This window comes from Lytechinus variegatus, chromosome 5 (genome assembly GCF_018143015.1).
Source record: "Lytechinus variegatus isolate NC3 chromosome 5, Lvar_3.0, whole genome shotgun sequence".
Classification (NCBI taxonomy): Eukaryota; Metazoa; Echinodermata; class Echinoidea; order Temnopleuroida; family Toxopneustidae; genus Lytechinus; species Lytechinus variegatus.
Window position 1 is genome coordinate 43,756,843 of NC_054744.1, and position 24,249 is coordinate 43,781,091.

The 24,249-nt window shown below is 36.7% G+C and overlaps 1 protein-coding gene across 1 annotated transcript in view; it reads right to left on the reverse strand.

Annotated features, from left to right (window-relative positions):
- Positions 1 to 1,653: 1,653 nt before the first annotated feature.
- LOC121416243 (BDNF/NT-3 growth factors receptor-like) overlaps positions 1,654 to 24,249 on the reverse strand; it is a 51,487-nt gene continuing 28,891 nt past the window's right edge. The window contains exons 2-13 of the mRNA XM_041609751.1: positions 22,168 to 22,242; positions 21,479 to 21,547; positions 20,786 to 20,857; positions 18,520 to 18,668; positions 17,153 to 17,422; positions 15,747 to 16,085; positions 14,177 to 14,313; positions 8,207 to 8,444; positions 6,692 to 7,001; positions 5,384 to 5,618; positions 4,700 to 4,858; positions 1,654 to 3,272 (exon numbers count right to left, since the gene is read on the reverse strand). Coding sequence (XP_041465685.1) covers positions 3,072 to 3,272; positions 4,700 to 4,858; positions 5,384 to 5,618; positions 6,692 to 7,001; positions 8,207 to 8,444; positions 14,177 to 14,313; positions 15,747 to 16,085; positions 17,153 to 17,422; positions 18,520 to 18,668; positions 20,786 to 20,857; positions 21,479 to 21,547; positions 22,168 to 22,242 — 2,254 coding nt within the window. The 3' untranslated portion in view covers positions 1,654 to 3,071. The remainder of the gene's footprint in view (positions 3,273 to 4,699; positions 4,859 to 5,383; positions 5,619 to 6,691; positions 7,002 to 8,206; positions 8,445 to 14,176; positions 14,314 to 15,746; positions 16,086 to 17,152; positions 17,423 to 18,519; positions 18,669 to 20,785; positions 20,858 to 21,478; positions 21,548 to 22,167; positions 22,243 to 24,249) is intronic.

The window sequence follows — 24,249 nt, forward strand, 5'->3', positions numbered from 1 at the left end:
ATTTTTGTACTAACAAACCTGGCTTCACTGTCTGACAAACGTTAGAAAAACGAACATTCTGAATAACGAGCCTTCGGATTAACATCACAAACGTTGAAAATGAAGAATCCCTTTTTTATCTTCGGTATACTGAACCCCGCTAGGGTCTATATGCGATCCGCGTGTTTCGAAATAACATACCTTCCGAAAAACAAGTGTATATCTTTCACAACCTCTGAACCTCAGAATATGAAAAAATAAGTAGTTTCCCTACTCTGATCGTGACTTTATTTTGTAACCAGATTACTGAAATCAGTCACTTTAACATTATAATAGACATGATAATACACTAGCTCCAAGTAATCCAGCAATATTTGACATTGTATTATAATCACACTCACATTAAAATTCAATTTCGAGTCCACCTTTATATAAGTATATAAAATATTCACAAAGAGTTGTATCTTGATATATATCCAGATATATCATTAATAATTTTCAACCACCCTGTAGGCCTATATATCTCTCATCGCACTAACCCGCATCATTTCAACCTTTAACTATCAAAATGGTAGTTGTTAAAGGTCAAGTCCACATCAGAGAAATGTTTATTTGAATCAATAGAGAAAAATCTGACAAGCACAATGCTGAAAATTTCATCAAAATCAGATATAAAACAAGAAAGTTATGACATTTCAAAGTTTCGCTTACTTTTAACAAAATAGTTATATGACCGAGCCAGTTAACATCCAAATGAGAGAATCGATGATGTCACTCACTCACTATTTCTTTTGTTTTTTATTGTTTGAATTATTCAATATTTCAACAAGTTCAACAAATCAACACATCAACAAATTGGAGGCTGTCCAAAACAGAGGAGCGAGGTTTGTCACAGGCAAATATGGCATGGATGTGCATGTATCTGACCTAAAGAGAGAATTGGATTGGCAGCCGCTTCAACACAGACGGTTTGTATCCAGACAGACGTTGCTCTACAAGTCTATCCATGACCGAGTCGCTATACCCAGACCTGAGTACATTACTCAACCAAGGAAGGCCCTAAAGGGACACCATAGACTCTCCCTCTCCAACATCATATGCAACACCGACATCTACCGTCATTCATTCTTCCCGAAAACCATCCGGGCTTGGAACCTTCTTCCTCCTGATGTCATTTGTTCCAAGACCCCTGAGACATTCAAAAATAAACTGTGGGATACTGTCGTGAAAGGAATAATTACTATAGTCCCTCCAGCCAATTGCAAAGTGGTGGGACTCAACTCCAAAATGTACTAAAAATATTGAGCTCTCTCGATCGCTAACGTTCTTATTGGTCATCAATATCCACTTGAGGATCAGGACCAGGAACTTCACAGATTCAGATTCAATTTTTACGAATTTGACGATTATGACCTCCTTGCCTGAAACACAAAATGTTAAAATAATGGAATTCCACGTGTTAAGGGAGGAATGAAACTTCATTTCACATGACAATGACGAGAAAATTCAAATATTTCATATTTCATATAATAAAATAACAAAGAAATAGTGAGAGAGTGATGTCATCAGTTCATCATTTGCATACCAATTAACCGAGATAACTCTTTTGTGAAATGAAGCGAAACTTTAAAATGTCATAACTTTCTTATTTTATAACCGATTTTGATGAAATTTTTCAGTGTAATGCTTGTTGAATTTTTCACTTTTTATTCAAATCAAGTTTTTGTTGGGGTGGACTTGTCCTTTAATCAGCTTCAACACTGTACACCCGATAAACGATTCTCATACTTCCTACACAAGAAAACTATACCAATACTCTACGAAATACGACCCATTTTCACTGATATAAACAAAACAGTCGACATGTTCACGTCTATGAAGGCCTACGATGCTAGATGAAAAAAATAAACCGAGGCTCTCATCAGAGAAGCTAACGATCCGAGAAATTGCCTTATATCCTAAAGCGCCCCCATTAGACTCGCGAAGTAGATATCCTGTATGTTGTAATTTACTTCGTAACTCGCTATCGATCTATAACTAAAGATTTTACAAACTGAATGGGATTTAAATTGGCAGTGAAAAAATGAGGGGGAGGGGCGTTCCAGAGGTGACAAGACATTTGTTCCTGATCTAAGAGGGTTAGAGTTAGGATTGAAATATAGTTTTTGGTTCAGAATAATGCAAAGAGAAGGTTAGCCTTAATTTAATTTTTGAGATTAGGTTTTATGTTTGGCTAAACGTGCCGATTTTCTATCAGAGCCATAACGCAGCAAATGTAATGGAACCCTTGCAGAAAGAATTGGCAATCAAAGCGAAATAAAACGAATCAAGAACAAATCGATTTCAAATAAAATGCCTCAATTTTAGAACTTGCTATGACCACATCTCTTTCTGGGACAGCCCTCCGGGGCCTCGTGACATCAAGATTAACGATTAATCGCTAATATGAAAGAACAATTCTGATTGGTTAATTGTTAGTCTACTGAGCAAAATGCACATGCAACGATGATCTAGATGGGCCATTTCGTTGACCGATTAATCACTAACCTTTGTGTTAGGGACCCAGATGTTGATAATAAGAACAAATAAAAACAAGAATTCTCACCAGATGGAATGTCAAGAAAATGACATAATACGAAAGCCAAGCGCGATCCTTATTCTACTAGCTTACATCTTTAAAAAAATCATACTAAAAGAGCAATTTTCATATAGCATTCTCCCAAAATATAACAATTCATTTGGCAAATGCACGGTTTCAAAGAATCAAGACATTCATTTTCATCAGCATTAAAACAAATTAAGTAAATATAAATGTGACAGGTTGTCTCTTACATTGTGACTGCATCATACATAGTCATTACAAATACATTACTTCATTTTGGTATCTATACAAACATAACAACTTTTCAACAAAGTGCGCCCGTTTTCTCCTTCTCCTGTGCATGGCAAGTTAGTAGATAAATATATCATAGTCCATATGAAGCGTGTCATATCCGGCTTTAAACTGTACTGATTTATAGAAGAGCAAACAACCTCCAATCATTCCTTTGAACGAGGTCCTTTATGGTAAAGTCCGGATTTGAAAGCATTCTCTACACCAAAGTGTTCCTCCCGACAATGTCAACCATGGGAGTGTTCTCATCGGATAGCCGAGAGATGGCGTCGTGCACATCTTTGATGAGCATGCGCTGTGTGGGTTGTCGCTGCCAACATCCTAACATGATCTTGTAGACCTCCTTGGGGCATCCTTTCGGGCAGTCCAGTAATATTCCATTATGAATGTACTCAATTACCTGTAAACACAAACAAGAACGTTTTTGCATCAAAATACATTAAAATAGTAAATGCCCATTTCCAAACCCTCTTTCCCCAAAGGCCTACTTGCAAATTCACAGGGGGCGACTTGCCCCTACCCCCTCATCGCTGATGTTGAAAGCTAGGGTATTACTTACTAAAACATGACCTTTGTGTACATGGCTATTCTTTTCCCTAACCCATGGATCGCAACCCTTCAAAACATTAACACATACCAGACACACTGTATGTATACTTCCCGTGACGCAATAATGCAATTAAGGTGACGCGAGGTTGGCAGTATCCAGTCTCTAATATTAGAATTGATTAGAGTACTAATCCAATATATCTTGTTACCAACAGGTCATAATACCTTGTTAGTATTACCTAGACCGAGGTCAGATACTTGTTTACTTATGATTCCAGCGAGGTATCCAACGTTACAGAATGTCAGGAGGTTTTCATAAAGCGGTTCGAAATGCTTTGGACGACATTTAGCACGACTGCACTGTTAGAAAATTTATCCTTAAAATGAAAGAAGTTCCTGCAGCAGAGTCTCGAGAACACCTGTAATCTTACCAGATGCGTAATCTTTCAGGAAATTGGTATTTGGTGTATGGAACCTTACAAATTTCGTTTAATAAAACACCCTTTCCCCTTATTAAAAAGACCTGTTCTGTTAAATTGGAGAAAAAAATCATGTTTTATGAATTTACAGAATGATTCTGTTATTGCTTTTTGCAAAATCTTCTTTCTTTTTTTTCTGTAAAATCAGGAGGTTTGTTAACGGTGTGCATGGCATTTTGAAATGGCAAGTATCAGAATATGACCATAATAGTTCGTAAAGTCGGACGTAACCTATATACGATCAGCTTGAAGAAACAGCCCAAGGGCCTCTATACAACATCGTGGCATTATAAGATCAAATTAAGATCAAATTAAGTGAAGTGTGACCATTGAAAATACAGATGAATGTGTCTAATTTCATTGTATTATTTTGTTTCTCCTATCTCCGGGGGTGCATTATCTCTTGCTGATTAACAGGGTCTGATGAGTTTAATAGTAATAAATTTGTATAAATTTTGAAATTCAAAAGGATATTCTCTCATTATTTTGAAGGTGCATAGATAAATTATGACAGCTGATGAACCCGACACAAGCTGAGTTAGATTTATTAACATTTCTGCTCGTCAAATAAATTATTTGTTCACCACAATGGTCTGCGTTTGCAGTGATAACCTTTGATCTGTTTGTTTGTTATCTTCTTGTTTTGTTATGTTTGTTTGTTTGCTTGTCATATTCAAAGTGCCTCTCTGCCCAGTGATGGATCCCAACTCTGGTATACCAATCTTAAGACTGTCAAACTCTCACTTTTGTCTATCGGGATAAATCCCTTGCCTGACATATCAGTTACTATTTAATTTACCTCATGATTAGATAGTCCAAACCAAGGCTGCTTTCCATACTCAAAGATCTCCCAAAGGACAACACCATAGCTCCATACGTCACTCTCCACTGAGTACGTTCTGTAGATAATGCTTTCAGGGGGCATCCAGCGGACAGGTAGCATGGTATGGCCTCCAACCTAGCACAATAAATGAATGGCATGTTGGAGTAAAGTGTTATTAATTATTGTTGCTTTATTCATGTCAGCTTTAATGTGGAACCGTATCATTACAGTCACACCAATAACCCCTGACCATCAAAACTACTGCATTATTAAATAACATGCATCGGCGGGGGGGGGGGGGTTAGTCAGTTTCGTTAAGGTGTGGATGGTATGTTTTTATTCAAATGTTATATCATTGAAAATGATGACGACGCAGTGGATAATTTATGATGGATTTTGTCAGGGGTCATATAGATATAGACTAAATCATTTATTCATTTGGCGTTTTATTGTAAACTTAAACACTTGAAAGAAAATATTCAAATACTGTGAAATCATTTCTTAGGGACTTAACCAATTTTCTTAAAAGTGTATTGTACTATTTTTACATTCTCCAAGAAACATGTCTCAAGTAGGTTATGTTATGAAAATGTATTTTCCCATTCAAGGATATAGAAAGAAATGAAAATGATGGGAATAAAAGTGAACACAATACAATACCCTGTAGTAGTCTGTGCTATAAACATCCCTTGACATGCCAAAGTCTGCTATCTTCACAATGAGTCGATCCCCGACCAAGCAATTCCGGGTAGCCATGTCTCGATGGACGAAGTGTTGAGAAGCCATATAAACCATACCAGAAGCTATTTGTTTTGCAATGTAGAGAAGTTCTTTTACAGTCAAGGGAAGTAAAGCTTGGCTACGGGTAAAGCAATCAGCATCAGGGCCGCGGGATCTGAGGTGGATGATAAAGAATTGAAGATTAAGAGACAAGTCCACCCCAACAAAAACTTGATTTGAATAAAAAGAGAAAAATTCAACAAGCATAACACTGAAAATTTCATCAAAATCGGATGTAAAATAAGAAAGTTATGACATTTCAAAATTTTGCTTCATTTCACAAAAACAGTTATATGAACGAGCCAGCTACATCCAAATGAGAGAGTTGATGATGTCATTCACTCACTATTTCTTTTGTTTTTTATTGTTTGAAATATGAAATATTTTGATTTTCTCGTCATTGTCATGTGAAATGAAGTTTCATCCCTCCCTGAACACGTGGAATTCCATTATTTTAACATTTTGTGCTTCAGGCAAGGAGGTCCTAATCGTCAAATTCGTAAAAATTGAAATATTGTATAATTCAAACAATAAAAAACAAAAGAAATAGTGAGTGAGTGACATCATCAACTCTCTCATTTGGATGTAACTGGCTCGTTCATGTAACTATTTTGCTAAAAATAAGCGAAACTTTGAAATGTCATAACTTTCTTATTTTACATCCGATTTTGATGAAATCTTCAGCATTGTGCTTGTCTGATTTTTCTCTATTGATTCAAATCAACATTTTTCTGAGGTGGACTTGACCTTTAATAAACTCTTCTCGTCTACAGTGGATGGAATACGTTCAGAAATTATACCTCTGGATTTCTACAATTTTCAATTTTCCTTTATGATACTTATAAAAAAATATTTAAAAAGATATATAGGGCCTATATACATACAAACAAATAAAAGTTGAGAAATGAAGGGTAAATTTTGTATAAGTAGTTACCCCCAAATTGTTTCAATATAAATAGAAAGGAAATATAAACAGGACAACAGTTTCACATGACGAAAAAAAGATACTTATATCGCGCCATCTATCTATCTATCTATCTATCTATCTATCCATCTAGGAGCATTACTATTATTATTATTATTATTATTATCATTATTATTATCATTATTATTATTATAAATTATATCAATACAGTTACGACGAAATGAATTATAAAGCATCTTGAAGTAAGTCATCAAGATATTTACTTCAGATAGTTGTTTAGATCTCCATTCTCCATATATTCAAAGACCATGAAGAAAGGTTCGTGGTCGATACAGACTCCATAGAACGTTACAATGTTCTTATGTTGTAGATTAGTGAGTAATTCTGCTTCTCTCTCAAAGTCCGTCCTAGCGTCCCCAACTGAGGCATCTTTGAGTGTCTTGATGGCTACCATGGTGGGACCTTCAGCTCCAGGAAGTCCCTCACACTGTCCCAGACACACTACACCGAATGCTCCTTCACCAAGCTCACCAATGAATCGGATGGTATCACGAGAAATGTGATTGATTGCAGCTGTAAGAACAATCGGAAATGATGACGTTTAAATTGCATATCTTTATCACCTTTACAATCATCTTGAAAAGGCGAAAACTTAAGATATACATAATATTCAAGAAGCTTTCTGATCACACGTTTTTTTTATTTCTTCACTTTCATTATTTTTTAAAACTATCTCGTTGTTTGTGTGAGGTTGTAATTTTGTGTGTCTGTGAGAAACAAACATTACCTCAACAACAATAATACTTATCCATATTTTTTTATTGTTCGAAATAGAAATAAAAAAAAATAAATCATCAGAAAACTCAGATTGTCCATTATTTTGATCATTGGTCCCACAGCCACTGAGTAGCGCCAGATCGACGTTGCTCTATCCACTAAATTGTCAAACAGGGAAGCAGTGACTCCCATCTCTTAACGTCTTTTTGGTCTGACGCTGGGACTTGAATCCCCGTCCTACCAGTTATGAGGCGGATGCTCTACCAACGGAGCCAATACACCGGTGAATAATACATAACATACCTGCACGCTTGATTATTTTAGGTTTTATTAACTTCATGAAGACCCGAAGGCTCCCTCGCTGAATCCAATATACCATTGAGGCCCGCCCCTGGGGGGGGGGCACTTTCATTGACGAGTGGATGCGCGACCAAAAAAAAACCACTTAGAAAGGATGTCTTTTTCAAGATAGGGCACGTTACGTACGTAAATTGATAAGGGTGTCAAAAACACAAAAATAATGAAAAAGGGTATCTATTTCGCCAGGAAAGCTTCGTGTTTAGGGTCAAATTTGCGGGGATGAAGATTAAAATGTTCTATAAAGGATGTCCTTTTTGCCCCAACACTACGTGTTTAGAGTCCGATTTGCGCGAGGTGTGGAAGTGGGGCTGTACTAAACCAAATGGTGTGTAATATAAAGGTAAAACAGACGGACCCGTGACATAACAATAACATATCGCTGTACTTGTTTAGGGGTTCATGTCAGGGAATACTTGCCAAGAGTATCGGTTTTTTTCCAATGTGTTAAGGGTATGGTTTCAAACGCCAATACTTGTTAAGGGGTTCATTTTCAGAATATGGAAAATACGTGTTTAGGGTGCTTTTCGAGACCCCATGGTCGCGCATGGTATCCACTCTTCAATGGAAGTGGTCCCCCGGGCATTGAAGACGGTTTCGGGGCCTAAATTCAATCCTAACCAGTGACTGTCCCATATACTTACTACTACCAGATCTACGATCCGTTCGAGCCAGGTAGTTAGGATTAGGAATCATGTGGACCAAATCAACTCGGTCTTCTCCTCTCTTCGCATCCAGAACACATGCCACTGATGTAAACGGGGTCGCACTGCCATCGCCAAGGTTTCGGAATCTTTCGCGTTTCTTCGTATAGTACTTCCGACCAAACAGTACCAAGACGATGAGAAGTATACCTGCTCCCACTGCTGCTAAGATGTAAACCTGAAGGAATACACACATATACCAATAATTATGTTTTATTTACCAAGGGTAGCTACTTCAGAGAATTAAATTACCAACGTTGCCTGCTTAACATAACCATGCAGGAACCGCGGAAGCGGGGGGGCTCGGGGCTTCAGCCCCCACTTTTTTTTTCCAAAACCGTGTACAAAAACGTAAAAATTACCATAGGATTGTAATTTTTGCATGATCAGCCCCCCCCCCCTCCACTTTGAAAACCGTTCCGCGGCCCCTGATAACATACTATTAATTCTATCATACTGTAGACATGGTAGATAACACATCAAAACCTTCACCTAACCATGCTAACTTTAGACTTTCTTCAGAAGAGTTGTTACGTCGACGTTAAAGATCAATTGGCCGATGACTATCGCTTCAATAAAAAACGACACGAACGTCACGCTTACAGAATATGAATAGTTGACTATAGATTTATATTAAAACCAAGTCAATTATGTAACCGGTCTTGTCTTGTGATGATGAATGAATTATTAAAGCAACTGCTTTCACCATCAGAAGCTTGGCGTCATTCTGACCCGGAATTTTAAGGGTGTATACATGCAATCATTATTATGCATTTTTTTAAGTAGCTGTCCTTCCCCTCTAAATTGAAAGAATTTTGAAAGACAAATGCATATAATTTACGTAATGGAATCGCATATTAAAAGGCTATTTTTCATACACTGTTAGAAAAAAACTATCCTTAAAATAAAAGAAGTTCCTGCAGTAGAGTCTCGAGAACATGACCTGTAATCATGGTAATCTTACCAGATTGCGTAATCTTACAGGAAATTGGTATTTGGCATGTTTGGTGTATGGAATCTTGCAAATTTCCTTGAAGAAAACAGCCTTTCCCCCCTTTTTAAACAGACCTGTTCTGTTAAATTGTAGAAAAATCCTGTTTTACAGAATTTACAGAATGATTCTGTTATTGCTTTCTGCAAAATCTTCTGTTTTTTCGGTAAAATCAGGGTTTTTTTAACAGTGTACACCTTCAACAAATTTATTTTTTTAACGGTCGTGGTATGCTGATGTATGCCACTATTGAAAACAGTGCAATTTTAAATGTCTTGTTCCCTACCAAATTATAAATTAATATTCACCGACTCTTTACTTTATTAAAATCAGAATGATGTCAGGGCGTACTTGGCTTTTAAAATATGTACATATAATATATCGAACTATTTACACACGATTAAGCTGGTCGCATCATTGCTTGATATTCATTAATTTGATATTATTATCAACTCATTTCATTTGAGTTATTGACACAACAAACTTTAAGACAAAAGTTCTGCTATATTATTCAAAATATACTATGAAAGTTTGTGATCAAATCATTCACATCATAAAACTAATCTACTATGTGGAATCTACTCTATATAAAGTGTGCAGAAACTATCTACCACAATAAAATCGCGACATTGTTCGATAAAACACAATGACAACAAAAGTTAATGAAGTTGATTATTTTGAGAAAATGGAGAACATTTTAAAATAAATCGATATACAGCATGTCTTGCAGAAAACAAAAAATATCACAAAAACGATATAAAATACATGGGAAGTTAGAATAGAGGTTACAAGGGCGGTAGATAAAATCATATTCAGTATGACGATTTCGTTAAAAAGAAATAAGAAAAAGACTGTTGGATTTTTAAATCTCGCATGATATGGGATGACTAAATACTAAATAAACACCTTTTTAAAAAGCAGCACTGATACTGTGTAAAAAAATTTATACAAAACTGTTTACTATTGAACTTTATAAGAGTTGTTTAACAATTGAATTTACATTTTGAAATAACAAAGTTAAATATCTGATAATATTATGTAAAATAAGCATGGTTGATTAAGATTTTAAAAAATAATTCAAACTGTTAAATAAATAGTGAAAAGTTCACAGCGTTCCATATAAAAAAAATTAAACAGTGTTTTATTTTGTACAACCGATCTTAAACATTGTTCCCAAATTACATATTATTGTACAGTAATTAATTAAAATTAGCACGCACATCAATTATCATCACAATCATTTTGAATCTTATTGTAACTAATCATAAAAACAAAATTCATATACATTCACGTCGGACATTAAAAATGGCAGGGGCGGAAATCTCTTCCAAAAGGTAGGGGGGACACGGGGCTGGAAAATTCGGACAAGCAAAAAAAAGAAAAGTTATCACCCAAAATTTAAGGTCATATCGACGAAGATATCTTAAAAGCAAAAAAAAGTTATCCTCCCAAAAGTAAGGTAATCTCGTCCTAAAATACATGCTTTATTTCGATTTTGAATGATGTACTCCTTACCATCATAAAAGAACACAAACACTAGGGGGACATTTTAAATTGGCCCCCCCCCCTACTATTCTGAGTAGACAATACGACTTCATAATTAGAATCCTTCATATCAAGTGTGTTTAGAAAATGATGCAATTGAACGACCCTGCATACCACAGAAGCACGTAACCTTACTATGGTTAAAATGAAGCCATGAAAATCCATGGAAATATTATAATCGCCATGTACTTAAAACGATATTATGTATGTACACGTGACTGGAATTCCTAGATGATTTTTACCCCTATCAGATAACCAATTTATGAGTGACACTACTGGGTCGTACAGTATTTACCTCGATGATTAAACCATTGCTTTAAAAACCACCGAACTTGTCCAGCTCAAAATACATATACATGTATAAATTTTATGCATTAAATCTTCTGAAGTTGAAAAAATTATTCGTTATTAAAGCCCATCCATATTCTAACACCCTTGAAATATTAAAAACCATGATTTCTTCCGTTTCATAGTTTTGAAATAACATTTTGTTAAATTATTTTCTCGAAAGTCAGGCTGGCCAAACGGTGTCCTGCACTTAACACAGTGTACCTTGCCATTTATGGTGCGCAATAATGTTAGGAAAATCATGAGGTGTATTTGCGAATGACAGATATGATTTAAATTTGTATGAAGGAATAATCAGATAATTGTACCAAGCTACGACAATACCATCTAGATCTTTGAAGTAATGTGATAACATGAGATTAAAGGCAGAAGGACAAATATGAATAAAATCGCATATACCATACAGGCGAAAATCGTGACAAAACCTTTAGTGGATTAAAAATGACTGGATGCCTTTATCTGACACTCAGTAATCTGGAAAACATATCAAAAGAATGAATTAAGTCACTGAAACCTTTTAATTTAACATTTTTAATAAGCTCTCTCATGAGATTATCAGTTGTGATCGCCTAGCCTTGGAATTAGAAGTGGTAATTCTGGGGCTTTAAATGAAAATTGGGCGTGAATGAGCGCCAAAAATCTATAACATCCTTTAAAACATCAGAAACATTTATTTATAAAATCAGACGTCCTTTTAAAAACAAATTGTCATGGTAAAGAGAGAGAATGATTGCGGAATGATAGTATATTGTCGTGTTACATTAATGATAGCATTTAAGACACAAGACAAGGAATGGGCGCTACCGTTTGCTAAAGGGAGCCTTTAGAAGATTTGGAATTCCTCCAAAATAGAAATGAGATGCCAACCGCAACAATAAATTGTTTCTCATTCCCATGTTGTCGTGGTATCATGGGTGGGGTATAAAGGGTTATCAAAGACATCCGACAACTTCCCCTAACCACCCCACCCCACCCAACCCTGTTAAGGGAAGACATTAATCATTGCTAATACCAAGTACCCACAATCGGGACACGATTGAACCCCGAGCTGAGTGGTCTTTTAATCGTGTAGTAATCGTACAGATCGTGTCAGATCATATCAGATCTTGATGTCAGTCGTGGCTATTATTTTCATTGTAAACAAAATGGACGTCTTAAAACATTTTGCGATTAGCAACGAAAAGCAAATCGTAGTGGATCACAGCGTAATTTACAAAGTTTGCAAAAGAGGTTTGCTTGACCACAGTGGTTAATTAATGAATTACTTTTGACTAAACATATATACAACATTCATGAATATAAAAGGGACTTACACCTAACGACATCGATTTTTTTTAACAGTAGGGAATATCACCACTGTAGAAGTACTCAACATGTCAACTGTTTTTTAATAAAAACAATAAGTCTATATTAACATGATAAACAGGGAGAATTGTACAATAATAATTTTTGATTCCGTTTAGTTACGATCAGGTACAATATTTACCAAATAACAGGTCTGGGTCATTTTTAGGTATAACAACAGCAATTTCCGACTCCATTTTTGGAAGCCATCTCGGATTTTGGACGTAATACTAGACTACGTCGAATAGGAACCAAAATTAAAGACCCGAAAGCAAATAGTAGATGAATTGTAGATTTTGGGGCAACGGCAGCCATTTTTGGATTTTCAGGTACCCTGAAGTGTTTACTGTAACCTGTATCAATATGTTTTACCCCATAAACCATGGAATGGCAACAGTCAGCTGCAATCATATTCAGCTTCATCTGGATACTGCCAGTTTCTTCTCTCTCTCGCTCTTTCTCTTCACATTCCTTTCCCTTATCCCTTTCCTTTCTTTTCCAAGGCCCCTTCGCCCCCACCCCTACCTAACCCATGCATCCCTACCTGGTTTAAAAACTATATTTTGAAGTCTGAACTGACACGAGAAACTACTAAAAAATCACATCTGTTATTTAACGTTCCACGAAATTGTACAGATCACTTTCATAGATTCAGGATATTATATGGCAATCTCACATGACTTGTTCGTGCAAAAATCTAGTCGGTTATATACCTTTATAGTTGATTACGATTGTATCATACTGGTACAAACATGACAACGGGTTAAAATGAAATAACTCTCAATCATTCCATGTACACTCTTAACCTTGTATTCTGTAAGCTGGTACTCAGAGTGTGATTGATTTAATGATTTTTTTTTTTTCACAAAAGGAGGATTCTCTTCATTCTTCTATTAGATGCAGTGGACATGTTGTATTTTGTTAGTCTTAAACTAATTCAGATGGGGCGTCAGAATTGGGGTGGGGGTAGATGACCTGTAGGTGACTGTGTTTAGTTCTCAATTGAATAAAGTGGCAATGATAGAGTCACACTGCCCAGGTTCTTTATCTCTTCTTTCTTCCCTATTGACAATACATTATCTTTCTTGTTTCCTCTTCTTTCTTTCTTTTTTTTGCAGAATTTGAACAATCATAGGGGCAGATGCCCCCTGTCCCACTGTAGCACCGCCCTGTTCTCTAGTATTATTATGAAAGAGCGGTATTTCTTTTCATACTTACGTAACTCGGTGTCCCTCTTGTGTCGCGGGGAGGGTTGAGCGTGCGGGTGCGGTTATCTTGCGAAGAGGGGCTGCCCGTTTCAGGATAATCAGGTATAGAAACTTCACAGGGAACAAGAAAACGAATAACCAACAAGGATGACAAAGACATCATTGATGAACTGGTTACCCCTTTTTAGGTACCTGGTCCCGAAAGACTAGATGGTGCATGGCTAGAGTCAACATAACATTGTACAGAGGTGTAGGGGAATGGATGCAGAGGGTCACATGCATAGATAAGCAGGATGAGTTCCCATATTGATACATGAAAAGACAGACGTGCTACCACAAACATGACAGAAGCACCACAACGTGGCAACCATAAAAACAGCACATACATAGAAGATAATGTTGCAGGCGGTGACCATGGAGACTCCTAGACGGAGTGGCCGTTGACCTTGCGGCTCAACCATACAAAATACTTACAGGAACCGAGTCCATTTTATGTGGCTGCCGGGTAGAAGGGTCGAGAGGTGGTCCTTTAGGTCCTGATGTTTTTGGTTTGAGGGTGTTGTCACTGCCATCGGGAGCAGGTGTCTCACGTTTCTCAGGGTAAGGAGCTTCTGGTGTTAAGGTCCATTAAGAATGGGGCAATAGATGAGCACACCCACCACCAACATTCAATGTTAATATGAAAAACCATGATGAAATGTGAAGTTAGTAAAGTACCGCATCTCCCAGACTAATATTCACACAGACACGATGTGTTTGGTTAGTTTTCGTTTCAATCATGCAGATGGATATATAGTGTTATAATATACATTCACATCATGGTTGTCATTAGTAAAAGTTAGTTACGAACTTCAATGCAAGTATTAGTATGAGGATGGCAGTCGCATACTCAAGACATTAAAATGAATATTCATGTGCATCTCAATAGCTGATAATGTGGAAATATCATTATATCATCAAGGCCCATATTCTACTCCGATGCATACTGCTTGCTATTTATCTTAACCCTAAAACAGCAGGGGTTCCATCAACAACAACCCCCCCCCCCTCCCCCCATTTCGCAGCGCGATAGTTTAACATTAATTACACTCGAAAAAACGAAGCGCTAATTTAGCTCTTAAAGAGCGTGTATAGTGACTGCACTTCAGAGTGCTGAATTTTCTAGTTCAAATTTGAACGAGAAAAATCAGCACTCCGAAGTGCGGTCACTATCTGACTATACACGCTCTTTAAGAGCTAAATTAGCGCTTCGTTTTTTAGAGTGTACTTTCAGGTCTTTCGCATCTTTTAAGACCAATTTGCCACGCCCGGATATACGCGGTTCCAAAATCATTTTTTGTTAGTGCACGTCCGACCAAAAATTGCTCCAAAATATTTGCACAAAAAATGGGATTCTAGGAGCATAAGCATTCAATATCAAAAGTATTAGTTATGCATAGATTAGCATAATTAATTCAAATAATACAAAAATGTATTATAAAGCAGACATTATTAACCATATCCTTCTAGATTACATCGCATACTACCATAGTTTTCCAGGCACTTGCGCGATCGGCAACGGGGGGGGGTATGACAGATAACACCCCAAATCCCCTACCTGGTTAACATGTTAAGGTTTTGAAAAATATAATAAAAAGGTTTGACGCAGAAAGTATCCTGGGATAAAGTTCCCACTTTGCCCAATGCATATCGTAGACCCAGATAGATTCAGGGTTAAATGATCGGTAGAATATGGACCAGGATTGACTTGCTTATCTTCATGATCATAAATAACTAAGTTAACGACATTGTTACAAACATATTACCTCTTAGCAAGTGCCATAAAAATTCTTTTCAACGAGTACACTATGTACATGTATGAAATACTTCCATACGGAGATCGAAAAAACAGCATATATTTTTTTTTATGGTTGCATCTTTTTCAAAATGTTTTGTAGCTATCTATCAATCATTCTTAGAAAGGCCAATGAGTGGGACATATCCTGATATATTTTTTTTCTACTTTGGTCAAGACAAAACGAATAGCATCAGAAAAATCCCTTACCACTTCCATCGAAGAATATGGCGCTGATGTTTTTCCTATCCGAGCCGAGTTCGTTAGAAACGACCAGCGTGTAGTTGCCGTTATCGTAGTGCGATGGAAGGAGAAACGTCAGGCAACCAAATATCTCCCATGGAGTCCTAGCCTTGTTGGTAACCTCGTATCTTCTCATTGTTGGGTGTGAGTTGATGGTGACGTTGGATAGTCTGCTATCATAGTGAAGTTCCTTGGTACCGTTATGGTAAATGGTGACATTAGGAGTTGGTAGGGCCGTCACGTTTAGATCAATGCAATAATGGAATCTCTTGATCGGTCCCCAGAACCGGTTGATCTTTGGTGCAACTGTATGGGGATACGATATATTGGATATATTGGGATATATATTAATATATCACAATGGACTTATCATGCTATAAGTAACTGCCTAGAGTACGACGAAAAACAATTCACCTTGGATGTCACTATATAGGAACCTATAATTGTTTTAAGTGATGCGTCAAGAACCAGTTCAGGGAGTGTTTGAAGGTTTGCAGACAAGGCAACTTCAGATAAGACCTAATTATTTGATATCCCACATGGAACCGTACATAAACGAGGGTGTGAGTGGGGTCAACAAGAGGGTATTATTGAACCACTAAAACAATGCATTCATCATATTTTGGCGTTTGAGGGGAACTGGTTCAGCTTGATCTACAAAACAAACACTGGGGCATGCATGCTCTAAGCAGGGGTTTCCTATCAAGCGGCCTACTGCCACGGAAGCTCTCGTCCTTAATAGTTGTAAACTCCCGCCCTCAATCGTAAACTCAGGTTCTGTATCGTAAACACACGTTCTCAACCGATAACTCCGGTCCTAGTTCGTAAACTCACATCCTCAAACGTATAAACCTACGTCTTCAATCGTAAACTCGTGTTGTGAATTGCAGTCATGTCCTGAACCGCAACCACTCGTCCTGAATCGCAACCACTCTCGTCCGCATTCAAAAACTCCGGTGAGTCCTCAATTTTCCTGATCCGTAAACTCACGTCCTCAATCGTACTCAATCGCAAACTTACGTCCTAAATCACGTCCTCAATTGTTAACTCACGTCCTCAATCGTTAAACTGACGTCCTCAATAAACTCACGTCCTCCATCGCAAACTCACGTCCTCACTTGTAAACTCACGTCCTCAATTGCAAACTCAAGTCCTCAATTATAAAACTCCCGTCCTCAATTGCAAACTCACGTCCTCTATTGTCCTTAATCGGTAGCTCACGTCCTCAATTGTAAACTCACGTCCTCAATAGTTAACCCACGTCCTCACTTATAAACTCACGTCTTCAGTCGTAAACTCACGTCCTCAATTATCGTAAACTCCCGTCCTCAAACGTTAACTCCCGTCCAAAATGGTAAACTCCTGTAACTTACCCTTGACTGTAAGGTTGACCTCAGCGGCATTCCATCCCGCCACACTACTAACAATACACTCTAGGAGTCCGGTATCCTTATATGATGCATTCTGAACCATGATAATCTGTTGTCTCTCGCTGATATTAACTAGTTGATAAGGAGACATCAATCGACTTACATCCCATCTCAAGCTAGGGTGAGGTTCCCCATCCACCTCACAGCTCGCGTTGAACGAGTCGCCATTCTTTATTTCAAGGTGCCTTGGCGTCACATTCACAGATGGAACTCCTGGAAGAAATATACATGTCGTTAAACATTTTTAAAGTCAAAACTTATATCTTCAATTCTTGTAGGCATATATTGACGTCGTGTTTACTACCCCCCCCCCCCAAAAAAAAATATTGCATTTCAATCATGTTTATTTGCTTTTTCAGAACTCTGGAAGGTTTCGAGACCAATAATTTCAAAAAGCAGATTAAAAGCTTTTTACAATCTAAAAATAGCAGTACTAAAACTCCGCGATTTCTTTTACGTGCGTATGTGAGGTGTCTGTATGCATGGGAGGGAAAAAGAAAGGGGCTGGGGTGAGGGGCGATGTAACAGCAACTGGAATATAGTGTTTTGGATGAAATCCAAATAAGAAAAATGGAATTAGACGATGCTCAGAAAAAAAACAGAATCATGATAAATCTTTTAATAAGAATTCAGCAAATCAAATGGTATATAAACTCCGGATGGTAATGACATCCTTATGAAACTTGCAACAGCAAATTATACAGGTAGACGGGACACACATCATCCTACCCCCCCCCAAAAAAAAAAGAGTGTCGCTAAGGCGATCACAATAATACGCCCGTCTGTAACACGGAAAATGGAGTCATTAATCAAGCAAGAAAAGTACAAGGTGGCAACTTCACCTTTGACCTTCTGGCCTCAAAAACAATAGAATTGCTAGGATCTATATCATACACACCAAATTATATGAGCCTATAGGTTAAACTAAGTTAAACTGAAGTTATCACGTTTACAAGGACTGCATGAAGCAGGGTAAGATGAAAACATGTCACTGTGACCTAGACCTTTTACCTTTTGACCTCAAAATCAATAGGCTTCCTGAGATCCATGCTAGTATCACACACTTCAAATTATATGAGCCTAGAATAAGTTATCGCATTTACAAGGAAACTTTAACGGACGGACGAACAGACAGACGGACGGACAGACAGCCGGACGAACGGACACCGAGCGTGATGCCGAGACGGGCGTATAAAAATACCCGGGAAAATAGAGATACCACCCAGTCAGAATATTCTTACTATTTTCATACTCTTCAATACAGTTCCTGAATGGGAATTAAGAATATAAAAAGAGACAGCTGAACTTACTGCAGTTATCCACAACGAAAGTTTGCATGAAGATCTGTGTACCATTGTCGACACAAGTGAGATTTTCACCTAGTTCTAGGTCCTGATGGGGCTCTCGGAGCCAGTTATTCTGACAGTTACTACACACAAGAGGGTTGTTGGCAAGGAATCTAAAAAAACAGCACAGATTAAACATATTTTGAACACTTCGATTCATTGTATTTCGTAACAAAATCATGTCCCTAGTTGAACTAGAACTCAGAAGTTAATTAAATGACAATACTTCTATTTTAAAGGGACCTAATTCTGTTACAGTTATCCATATAAACATTATGTTTTTTTTTGTAGTAATCTTTATTATTCATTCACTTCAAATGAAATTCATACATAAATAACATAAAAAATATCATACAAAATAATAATTGCAGCTGTGAATACATAACTGATATTGTAGACAATTGGAAATCAGCATTGCAGATAAATTGTATCAGATGAAAAATAAGAAAGTTATGATATTTTAAAGTTTCGCTTCATATCACAAAACAGTTATATGCACATCTTGGTTTGCATGTAAATGAGGGATCCGATGACGTCATCTACTCACTATTTCTTTTGTATTTCATTACATGCAAAGTGAAATATCTTAATTTTCTTCACACTGTCACGTGAAACAAAGTTTTATTCCTCCCTGAAAATTTAGCATATAGTAACGTGAAAAGTGACTCAATTAGGACTGCTTTTAGTGATTAATGAAGAGGATACAAGTATCACCAATTAAATAATGAGAGTGCGAAGCGCGAGTTCGAAATTTCTGATTTTCCTACCTGAAAAAATGAACTGTCTAAGCGCGTTTTTATTCAAATAATTAAGCTGTGTGTCTCAAACAATTAAATGCGAGCACGAAGCATGAGCTTAATTTTTGATATACTGACATGATAAAGGAGCATTTTGACAAATTTTGGTAAGAATTTCCAAAGAGCATAGGTTTCTCACAAATCAAACAATGCGAGCGCGCAGCGCGAGCTGAACATTTTGATACACATTAACAATTTGTGTAAATCAAACAAAATAATAAAAGCTTGATGTGCGAGCTAAAAAAATGTGAGCAAATTGATATCAGAACTGGATATATTGTATATATATTGTTTATATATTAGTGTCATTTAACCCTCTTGAATGGGATTCATTACACAGGCAATGCGTGCGCGAAGCGCGAGCGAAAAATTTTATATAAAGTCTATTTTCCAATTCTTCCCCTCACCTTTTTTTGTATCCTTTCGGGGTCGGGCCGGTCGTTACGCATTACACATCATGGGTAAAATACCTCTTTTTTACATTTCTTTCTGTTTTTCGTAGTTTCTATCAAGGTAAAGAGTACACTTTTTTCTGCAGGTTGTCAAAAAATAGGGGGGGGGGCGGGGCCGGCTCGGCCCCCTCCTGGATCCGCGCCTGTATCACGACAACTAGCGAAATTCTTGTCAAATTTGCTAATTACTGAATTAATATCGGCCGACATATTTGATTATCTTTGAGGGTGGATTTGTCAGATTTATTCATCGAGCCCCGGTTACACAAAGATTAACGATTGATCTTAGTTCTGATTTTTTTTCATGGTAGACAGCCTTATGTGCAATCAATTACATGAATAATACATAATGAACCTTATGTATGATCAATTAATATAGTTTGTGTTGGTTACATTTCGTAATTCCGAAGGTTTGTAATTCCCACACACGTAAATTGCCTATACCTCGACGTTCGTTAATCCGAAAACGTAAAAGGGTTCGTTAATCCGAACATTTGTAGCGTTATTCCGAAGGTTCGATAATCCGAAAACGAAATAAGGTTCGATGTTCCGAAGGTTCGTTAATCCGAAAACGAAATAAGGTTCGTTGTTCCGAAGGTTCGTTAATCCGAAAACGAAATAAGGTTCGTTGTTCCGAAGGTTCGTTAGTCCGAAAACGAAATAAGGTTCGTTAATCATTTCGTTTCGGACAAACGAACCTTCGGAATTATGAACCTCATTTCGTTTTCGGATTAACGAATCTTCGGAATTACGAACCTCACTTCGTTTTTGGACAAACAAACCTTCGGAATTACGAACCTCATTTCGTTTTCGGACTAGCGAACCTTCGGAATTACGAACATTCGGAAATACGAACCTTCGGAGTAACGAACCTTCGGAATATCCGAACCTTCTGAATAACGAAGCTTCGGAATTACGAATGTATGCGGTTTGGGTTACGGGGCATACGAATGGATTGCCAGCCATTATTTATCTACTCACAATTCTTCAAGGCTATACAGGTACATAAACGGCTCCCACGTGATCGACTTCAATCGATTTCTTCTCAAATCTCTGCAAAGACAGATCAAGAATACAGGACCATGAGGGAATTGAATTCAATACTATACTTCTTACTCTTTCTCCTTTTTATTAAAAACAAAATATGTTTCTACAAAATAATATCATTACTATTACTCTTACTACTACTACCTCTACTACTACTACTACTACTACTACTACTCCTAGTAACTACTACTACTACTACTACTACTTCTACTACTACTACCCCTCCTCCTCCTACTACTACTACTACTACTACTACTACTACTACCAATACGACTACTACTACTACTACTACTACTATATACCACTACTATTACTGCTACTACTACTACTACTACTACTACTACTACTACTGCTAGTAGTACTTTTACTATATGTACTATTTAAAAATCATAAGGATAGTCGCTCTTCCCTCGCTGCGCTGATCATGTTGTAATGCTTATATTTCCATCTATTCGAATTAGTCTGCATACACATTTTAAAATCAAATGATACATATTTATGAATTATAACTTCGAGTATAAAATACAGTTCGCGTGCGATTCAAAACAAGGGTATAAGTGATTAGAGTTCAATCATTATAAACAAGAAAATAAACATGGATAGTAATATTTAGAATGCAATACTTACAATGTTTTCAGTTTTAATCCTTCAAAGCTATGTACGTGGATAGAACTGAGATTGGTGTTGGTGATTTCTCTAAAAAAGAAAAAAAAAAGAATTTATGTCAGCGAATGAAAATGGCAAGATGGTATAAAAAACGTAATAAATCATTTTAAATTGAATAATATAAATATATATGGACTTACTCTGACATCCCTAGATTAATTGTACCGTTCATGATAAAAAATATCTGTTGCCTTCTATTTCCTTTGTAATATTTTATAATCTTCCAAATGTGGTCTACTTAATGTTGGTTCTTACTGTTAATTTTATTCACTATTATGCTGTAATTTTTGTAAACGTGTTCACGTTGGTCCTTGGACCTCTGTATTAAGTACTTGTGTTTTATACCGAATAAATAAATTTTAAAAAATAAATGAAATATATATCTTTCATTAACGCTGACACATTATCGCAGAGTGAAAGTACAAACATTCGTTTATCTGGCCAAAATACTAGTCTGCGCATGCGCTAGATAAGGAAAATATACGAATATTTTGTCAAATTTGTAACGGCGTCATAGAAATAGCTTTGTAAATGGATGTAGAAGTGGTTTTCAAATCATTACATTTTAAAAGAACCTGCCTCCCCCCCCCCCCTGTTTCCATTCCATTCTACCACAATATTACGAAAACATTAGTTGAGAATATACTTACAAGTGTGTGAGTTCATTGAAACCAGTCAGGTCAGATTGGCCGATAGAACTTAGCGAAGGTTGATCCCGGATGATTCTAAAAGATATTGAAAAAAAAACGAAATAATCATTTAAAAAATGCGATCCCACTATTTCATTTATCATACCTCAATAGAAAAAATGCGAGTAAATTCTTATAATAAATCACATTCTCTCATAAAGTAATAAATTCATAGTAGGGCCTAACCACGGAATGAACTAACTCATCATTCCTAGTTTTATACCAGATAATTCCATAATCTATTTTTCATCAAACATTAAAATAGATAATTACAATTTATATTAACCACACATTCTGGTTACTTCAAAAAGAGAAGTCTTTCACCCCGATGTTATAAACCTTTGTATACCAAATACAGATTGCCAATAAACAATTCATGTTGATTAAATCAATCGGACAATACACCCATTACTGTCAAGTTTTATCATGAACATGTTTACTAACTGCATCAAATTCATTTCATGTCGTGTATGTCACAGCTTCTCATAGATCAGACCATCTGTAATCATATTCACCAAAGGACCCTATAGATATAATTACCAAGAACGTCTCCGTTGTGTGTGTGTTTAAGATTTCTTTCACTTTTCTTTTTACTTTTAGAATAACGCAACTCCCATTTTATTCATTTTTTTCTTAATCATTAATCATTTCTATTACTATTTTCAATTTCATTCTTCTATAATTTCATTAATTAATTTAGTTTATTTCATTTCATTCATATTTTTATACTTTAATTTTATTTACATTCATTTATTTACTCCTTTATCTAATCATTTGTTGCAGTTTTGGCGGGGGTGTCAGTTAATTAAGGTCTAATACTCGAAGAATCCTTGATACGCTACATTACCTTCCTAGCTGTTCATTGTACAGTGAACAGGAAACAAGGCACATAAAATGTTTCCTGAGACAGAATGGGTAGTATATCTTTTTCAGATACAGCAGTACAGTGAATTACTTTGGATAGTTCCGATGGCGACGCATCGGTCAATGGCCCAGATGCGAAATTAATGATAGGTGTTGCACGAGGTGTAGAATGGGGAAGGGGTCCAACCTGAACGGAATTAAATCCCCCACCCCACTCAACAAAATAATGAACAAGGTTTTTTTTATCGAAGTCGCAAAATTCGACAATTTACATGATAAATCTAAACAAGAGTGTCGCTAAGCGAACACATACGCCCACCTGTAACGCAGAAAATTGAGTTATTGGTCAAGCAAGAAAAGTAGAAGGTGGCGACTTCACCTCTGACCTTCTGACCTCAAAATCAATAGAATTGCTGGGATCTAGTTAGTATCATACACACCAAATTATAGGAGTCTATAAGTTAAGGTAACTAAAGTTGTCGCGTTTACAAGGACTTCAGAAGGTTAAGATGAAAACCTGTCACTGTGATCTTGACCTTTGACCTTTTGACCTCAAAATCAATAGGCTTCCTGATGGGATCCATGCTGGTATCATACATACGAAATTATATGAGCCTATAGGTTAAGTTTAACTGAAATTATCGCGTTTACAAGGAAAAGTATACGGACGGACAGACAAACAGACGGACGGACATACAGACAGACAGACGGACGGACGGACACCGAGCGTGATATCATAATACGTCCCGTCTAGGCGGGCGTATAAAAAATAGTGGTGTAAATTCGTACCTGTCCTTTCAACTTCATGAGGACACGAGATCAAATTTAATTTCCTATTGGATGGTTGAAATAGTTTTCTGATTTATCATAGAAAAAAAATCATGTTTTTTCGATGGTAGTTATCATTGTACCAATGTCTGTGAATGAGACACTTCCCTATCCGACTTTCAAAATGGACCAGGGAAACAGAGGTACGTACAGAGTATTTTTGTTTACTGTCCTCGTAAACAAGTGCATTTTGTTATTTTCATCTTTGTAAGGGCAATCAAATGAATCATACCGTATCTCCTGCTTTGGTATTACCTTTTTTTTTTTGCTTTTAAAAGTTTAGATACTGTTAATGCATTTGCTCATCTGTTTGTTTGTGCATAGGTTATTTTCTTTTGCTAATAATGTGAG